General features: G+C 42.1%; 2 protein-coding genes across 2 annotated transcripts; both read left to right on the forward strand.

Annotated features, from left to right (window-relative positions):
• Nucleotides 1-1,713: 1,713 nt before the first annotated feature.
• DFL_005408 (uncharacterized protein) lies at nt 1,714-3,315 on the forward strand (the record flags this gene model as incomplete). Its single annotated transcript, XM_067634665.1, has 3 exons — nt 1,714-2,214; nt 2,278-2,534; nt 2,622-3,315. 3 exons carry the CDS (start codon nt 1,714-1,716, stop codon nt 3,313-3,315), a joined length of 1,452 nt encoding a protein of 483 aa, XP_067492711.1.
• Nucleotides 3,316-6,719: 3,404 nt separating this feature from the next.
• Nucleotides 6,720-7,544, forward strand: DFL_005409 (uncharacterized protein; the record flags this gene model as incomplete). The annotated part of the gene is made up of 1 exon (XM_067634666.1): nt 6,720-7,544. One exon carries the CDS (start codon nt 6,720-6,722, stop codon nt 7,542-7,544), a length of 825 nt encoding a protein of 274 aa, XP_067492712.1.
• Between the last annotated feature and the right edge of the window lie 289 nt (nt 7,545-7,833).

Genomic DNA, 7,833 nt, shown 5'->3' on the forward strand with positions numbered 1-7,833 from the left:
TGTCTATCTTGAAATATCTTGCAATTGGATCGCCGCTAAGAAATACTGTGTTAGGTTCTTTCAACTCTTCTATCCCAAGGTTTCTCCAGCATCTCCTCGAGTTTAATGACCGGCTATAGCCATGGCAGGGAAAGTTCGGATTATTGTCAGAAATTTTGGAATTCCGAACCGAGTCATAGTCCTCCTCAATTAGTGTTGGCGGTGTCGAATTTGTGCGTTGACTCACTCTACTGCACGGGCAGTTGCACAAAAGTACCCTGCATCGCACCTGTAGCCAATGATACAAAAGTACTTTACATATCTCCAATGCGCAATTACACAAAAGTGCCCTGCATATTTCCAACGCGCAGTCCTACAAATTACAGCAATGGAACATGACCAGGTTCACCATATTCCTAATGTGTGGCGGATTGGTGAATTATTTATCACTATTATCCGGAATACTAGGTCTCCAGTCACTGCAAAAGCGTTTCCTGTTGACGAATAGAAAGTATAACACGGGTATGAAACGAATATAAACGTAAGATAATTGTAATCTATCATAGTCGATGTGAAAATAAGCATCTGAGCTTATGTTTTTTTTAGCGTTGGCCATCGAAGAAAGCCAAATTCAACTTTGTGTATTGAAGCTAGTCTATCGGGTATGGGTCTATGGAGCCAAAAAAATTTTAAAAAAAGAAAAATGTGGAAAAATGAAAAAAATAAAAAAAATAAAAAATAAAAAATAAAAAAAAATAAAAGATAAAAACAGAATATCAGAACTAGGTTTGCCGACTGACTATCAACCGCTTCAGACTCCTGGATTTCATTTTGAATCCCGTGCACACTATAGGGAATTTGGACAGAATCCTTAGGATACAATGAGTGCGGGTATCTCCATACTCCATACGCGATTTCAGCCCGGGCCCATCTTATACATAGACATAGGATATTCGAATACATCCAGTCTCGTAACCAGACGATTTTAATACACCGGATCGATAATACTTTGTACGAAAATCTGCGCGCACATCTGCAATAACCCAATATCTAGGTTCTCATGGGCTTAACCTTAAGACCTTGCCTCCCGCACAGCTTATATTTTACAATCCGGCCCTTTTGCCTTTACTCTTATAGGTCTAAGCCGTACATTTTAAGACAATAAAAGTTGGTGGCACTATATCCGAGCAAAGAAATTATCTTCGCATTTGAGTGTATCTATCTGGACAACTCTATGATCTTGCTTTCGTAAGTTTCCCGGATACCTCCTTTCTATTGAACTTACACCCGTCTTCTTGTCGAATAGGTTTCCGGTTGCTCTAAACTTGATTAGCTAGGGAGCTTATACTTACCGTAGTATTCATTCCATCTCATGTCTCTGTCGATAAATCGGTATTGGATCTAAATGGGTGCTCTGAACCCGATTGTCAACCTTAGGCGATACTTCAACGATTGAACCATCTGTAAATAGTGGTACTAGGTAATGAGGTGTAGGACACTAGTATCGTAATGACGACTCGAGCCAAAGTATTATATAAACCCTCATGATTGTCGACATGACAGAGAGTCTTTTTCCAACCACCTCCAGCACCGCCATAGATGCCGAGTCCCATCCAGTGAAGTTTATCTACTTCTCTATCCATTCATTTGAGTCCCGAGTACGATCTTTTCTCTCAATCATACTGTCAGTCATTCATTGAATTTTCCGCATCAAAACCGAGACACTCTTTCAAGATGCATTTCTCCACTCTTTTGACATCTGTCACAATCGCTCTCGTGGGCATTGTCGACGTTACATCCGCCCACTGTGTTTTTGTTGACGCCTACGGAAACGCCAAACCAGCAATTCGTGGCCACGGCCTCGGATTCGGTCCATTCACGCCGCGTAAGGGTACACACCTGTTACCCCACCAGCGAGATATCGCAGTTTTCGATGACAGAGTCGTCCACACTGCTTGGAACAAAAAATACCGTCCCTATGGGTGCGGCTGCTCGGCTCAGACCAGTGCCGTCTGGTACGATAAAAATATGCGAACCAAATGGAAGCAGAAGGGGTCTTGGCTCTTCAGCGAAGTTACTCCGGCTGCCGCTTTCATCAACGTGAAGAAGAGCGTCGATTTCCTGGCTTTCCAAGAAACTAAGGGAGTGACTAGAAGCTGCCTGGCAACTGGAAGGAAGGGGCTTAAGACTGGTATTCCTCAGGTGACCGCCGGAGGCAAACTACACATCCTTGTGGTAAGTAAAATCTATCTCAAAAGCGGCCTTTAATCTAAGCTAAATGTCAATATCGGGGGCTAGTACCAAGTCAATCTCGATGGCGGTGGTCCATTCAAATGCAAAATCGACTATAAGGGCAATGGAGCTAGCTGGACAACGTCCCTAGCGGTAACTAAAAACTGTCCAGGCGACCAAAGTTCTAGTTTTAACTGGCCAGGAATTGGTAAAACATGCTGGGTTTCGATTGCAATGCCAAAGAACTTGAACTGCCACGGGAAGTTCGGAACCAACGGCCGTATTGAAGACGTCTGCTTAGTCCGCTGTGAAAACAATGCCGCGTGAGTATCCCGCTCCGTTCTTGCAACGAGCCGTAAACGTCTAGACGCTTACATTCTCTTATTCATGTGCGCTAACTATTTACATAGGAACGGACCATTTGGCGGTTGTGTTCCCATCAAGCAGTTTAGACCTGCTAAAAAGGTCGTTACCGAGAAGATTGGAACGAAGAAGGTCGTAAGCACAAAAATCGTGACGCGCAAACAGTACATAACTACACGAAAAACAATCCGAGTACCCGTTACCAAGATTATCAAGGTTCCAGCGCCCAAGCCTACCAAGGTTCTCCCACCTAGGATTAAGGTTGTCACTGTTACTAGAAACACGGTCGTTATCCTTACCAAAGGCGGGGTTCGCAAAACTACGTCAGTCACCAAAGGAGGTGTCATTACTGTCACTGAGACTGTCAAGGTTCAGCCACCTAAGACATCCACTGTTACTGTGTACGAAGACGAAGTTTTCGAAGAAGAAATTCCTGAAGGTGGCAACGACGACGATGATGATGAAGATGACGCTTCAGAAGTCGAGGCAGATCCTGCGAATGATGATGCCAACAAAGTCGCTCCTAAGGCCGCGCAGGCTACACAGGAGCCAACTCCAGAGGAGATCGAAGCGGCTATCGGTGGAGAAGAATTTGACGAGGATGATATCGAAAAACTCAAGAACGAAAAGGTCAGCAAGGAAGACAAGGAATTGCTTCAAGAGGCTGCCGAGTCTAAGGATCAAAAGGTTGAGTTTGAGGATATCCCAGATACATATAAGTTGAGATTTCATCGAGAATAGAAGTCTTGGTGCACAAAAACTGTGTAACGGCCCCGAATATGGCCACAGCTTATCGTAACATATAGATACCTTCAACTTCACAAGGAAACCTCGGGGGGGATTGAGTGACATGTGCCTATATAACAGAAAATAGGATACAAGATAAATAAACGTAAAACTAGAAACCCTATGATCGAAATATTTCAATGTAGGACTACCCAAATGCGAAAGAATAGAGGTATAGGGTCCAGGCAGACCGAGCTCTAACCACAGAACCAACCAAAAAATAAAATAAAAAGCAAAATGAAACCTACAATAGCTAATATTCGCGCCTCGTCATCAGCAAAAACACAAGAGGCTACTGATTCTCGTTCCATCATAGAGCCGCTAATGCTACAGAGGTTTAGACTATGGGTGTTTGATACTAAGCAAGAGTAAAATATAAAGAAAAAGAATATCCCCTTTCTCTCGAAAACAGATAAAAGTTAATTTATAAGCAAAAAGCAAAGCGCGCTAAATTATATTACCTCCTTAAAATATAATAAATTATACAAAATAATTCTAAATTTAAAAAATTTTTGTGTAGGTACTTTTTTATTATTATATTGCTCCTTACTTTGTTTAACAACTGCCAGTGTCTTTTAGTTGTAGTTGAAAATAGAATATTGTATTTTTCTTTTACTTGGAGATTGACAAAAAAGCAATATAACCCGCCAAGAGTACATGCGTTTTGTATGGAGTTTGCGCCAAAAACACAAGTACCCTCGGCGGGTTATATTGCCTTTTTGTCAATCTATACTTTTACTAACTAGCGTTCAAGTTATATTAAAAAATAGTTTATCTTATTATATTTTTAGTAAGTATTTCTGCGGTTTATTCCTTAATTTCTTTAGAATAGATTTATTATTTAATATTATAAGTTTATGCTTTCTTAGTCTTCCTGTCAGGAGACGCTCTCCTAGACGTTCGCCCTAGGCCTACGGAGGTGGTGTCAGGAGACAGTCGTCCTAGACCCACGGAGTGTGGTGTCAGGAAACCGTGATGTTCGTCCAAAGTGGTGTCATAAGAGCATGATATCCGAAATACCACACGACAACGCACGACAAACCACGGCTGCCTTCGGCAGGCCTCGAGCCGGATGGATAAGACCACTGTGGTGTGATCTCGGAAGGACGTCCTCCGAACGTCCTTCCTCATGTATATAGAATGTGTATATATAGCCACCCTTCAGTGACGACTCGAATCGGCACTGGATAATCTAAGTAACATTCTAAGCACCAAGTTGACCTTACCACCTAAGATACATCGCATCACGCTTCGAGCACCCTCGACAGGCTTCGATAGACATCGTAGCTTTACACTTCCAAAATTTTTTATAATAATTTAGTTAGTATTATCATTCAGCGTCTGAATAGTAGCTTTACTAATAACGCCTGCGGTCTCAGTCTTAATTACGAAAATATAACTAAGATAGTACCAATTTCTTCATCAGGAAAAAAAATTGAGCGCAGGATGATGTTATATAGAGCCCGGACGTTAAAAGATTTATGTTGGATATTATTATATAAAATTCAAATAATATAGAACTTTGTTTAATAAACTAGTAGGATAATAGCTTTTCACTCTATCAAAAATCTTGGTTCACTACGGCTTCTACCCAGCTAGCTGCTAGTACCAGCCAACTGCTAGTGCCCAGCCAGCTGTGAGTGCTAGTGGCCAGCTAGATGTAAGTGGCCAGCCAGATATGAGTGCCCAGCTAGCTGTAAGCCTAAGTGGCTAGCCGGATGCGAGTGTTCAGCCAGCTTTTTAACCGGTTACCAATCTCTCTGCCGCATACACAGATATCTTAAAAATAAAAAGGAATAACTTAAGAATCAACCCGAGAACTTATATTTTTTTCAATATAGCCCGATTGTTTTTTGCAATAACTGCTGTGTAAATCGGCTTGTGAACCTGCCTGTAAACCTGCCTGTAAAGTGTAAACCTGCCTGTGAACTTGAACCTGCCTGTAAACCTTCCTGTAAACCTGCCTGTAAAGTTGTCTGTAAGCCCGCCTGTGAATTTGCCTGTGAACTTGCCTCTAAACCCGCCTGTAAACCTGCTTGTGAACCTGTCTGTGAACCTGCTTGTGAATTTGCCTGTGAACTTGCCTGTAAGCCTGCCATTATTGTATTATACGATATTATATATTGCCTGTTTATCAGTCTGCGACCACCACTATAATACTGGCTAGTCTACTAAAATTAGTTATTTTAATTTGTGATGAAAATATAAACTTCAGTATAGTATTGTAGTCTTGTAGTTTCAGGTTTCAAAATACTAAAATCTTTTGTTTAACACCATCTGTGCGCAGGATTTGGGTGAAAAGTCTTAAATGCTTATAGCTCGAAGGTGTGTTCGTATTGTTTGTTGTACTGTAGCTTGTGTACTAACCGACCTACCAAGTTGTCAGTGCCTGCTAGCAGGCCGGTAAGCAGCTGTGTAAGTAATTGTATTGCAAACACCTAAATTATAGCGGCTGTATTAGCTCGCTGTTTCATAATTTCACCAGAATTAATTATTTTCATTTAATTTTATAATATATGTTTAGATATAATAGTATCTAGCCTTTGCAGGTCTCAGAATAACAAAATCTTGTATTTTGATTAAGATGTTTTTTTTGTGTTGAGGCTGTTGGAATCCGCAAAACCCAAGAACCCAAAAAACTGTCAGAAGTATATTGAAGCCATAATACTGATGAAGTACAAGTTTGGTGCCGTGGCCTAGTTGGCCACCATTTTGCACTGGCACTTTCTGACAAAAGCTAAAGCGACACTAGGGGTGGTTCATATGACCCCCGTAATAGCGCTTGCTCCTCTGCATCTTCACGTCCAATCAAATAACGACAAAACAATATAACACAGCTAGCCGTCCTAGATTTTTGACAGATAACGTACGTTGCACGTCACAATCGCAGATGCATGTAGATGGAAGTGGCGCTAGCGATATCTTCCGGTGATTCGCAAGCGACCGAAACCATGCTATTGTGTAGAAAAGTATGCGGATCATGTCATAATGATGAATTTGGTCCCGATCAGGATTTTCTTCATGTACGAATCTTCTATTCTCTAGAAACAGGCCTGTCCTGGGAAGCTTTTATAGTGATTGCACCCAAGAAGCTTCCCCAGCCACTGTCTATAAGAGTGTGGCACCACGACGTCATGTTTCCGGGAATCAGATCAAGAGTATCTAAACTCTTTCCAACTAGATTTAAGGCATCAATCGCATCATCTAGTCGCTCAGATGAAACATCACTTACAAATTTCTTTCTTTTTGCGCCATCGTCACCTCCAATTGAAGGTCCACCCCAGGTTTCCACAAAAATATCCACACCTCGACAGTCTAGATCTTTATATGAATCGTCAGGATCGTTACCACCAGACAGTATGAGCGCCGCCTTACATCAAAACCCCCAACAAACACCTGAGGCCGAGCAATTCAATGTGCTCGAGCCTCAGGCTCTTTCCTCCAAGGCTCCTTCCGACTTTGGTGGCAAAGGAAATGTCGAAAACCTAGACCCTGAACCGCAAAAGGGTTCTAAAGAAGAAACAACGGAGGAGCCACCAAAAGAACTTACCGATGAAGAGAAGCAACAGCTTGCAGATGAAGAAGAGCGCGTGAAAGTCATGAGGCGCATGGCACAAATCGTTGACAAGGGACTTGATAAAGTCAAGCCTCTCTTGGACATGATTGACCAAACTATCGACGAAGCTGAGAAGGAAAAAGAGAACGGCGAGTTGGATGAAGACGCTTTTGTCAGCAAGATGAAGCCGCTTATTGAGAATGCTCATGCAGTTATGCAATCTACTTTGGATCAAATCAAGGCCCTTGACCCTGATCACAAGTTCGAGCGTCTTGCTAAACGTCATGTTGAAGATGCTGAAGGCTCTGCCGACGAGCAGATGGTCATCGAGGGATGCAACGAGCTGAGCACTCGTGTTCAAGCTACGATTGAAAAGGGTCGCAAGGCAATTGAGGGGATGCCGAAAGCCAAGATCGAGCTCGGTCCTCTCTTCAGTATGCTCTCAGAGCCACTCTTCCAAATTCTTGGAGCTGTCGGTTTGCTTGTTGTTGGCGTCCTGAACTTGCTTGCAAATATATTGAATGCGCTTGGTCTTGGAGGTGCTCTCACCCAAGTCATCCAAGGTTTGCGTATCGACAAGCTCCTCAACGCTATGGGATATTCTATTACTGCGAAAAAAAAAAAATAATAGTTTAATGTTTAATGTTCCCAGGAAACGTTGTATGTTTATTTTTCAAAATTGAGTATTCCGAGTTATGACCCTTTATTATTCTGTGAGAACTTCCCCTGTCAATACGGCACCTATGAGTATTTTTGAGCTTCCGTTCGGTTGCAATTGCACGGCTTGTAAATTAATCCAATTATTCGAGTGTCAATTATCCAATTCTGCCGGAGATATTCTGGAATCTGAAGCCAATATATTACGAACTCTCTCAGATTTAAATTTAACCTCCAGCCACCGCCGTGGGTAACACCCA

This window comes from Arthrobotrys flagrans, assembly GCF_004000055.1.
Source record: "Arthrobotrys flagrans strain CBS H-5679 chromosome Unknown unitig_0, whole genome shotgun sequence".
Lineage (NCBI taxonomy): Eukaryota > Fungi > Ascomycota > Orbiliomycetes > Orbiliales > Orbiliaceae > Arthrobotrys > Arthrobotrys flagrans.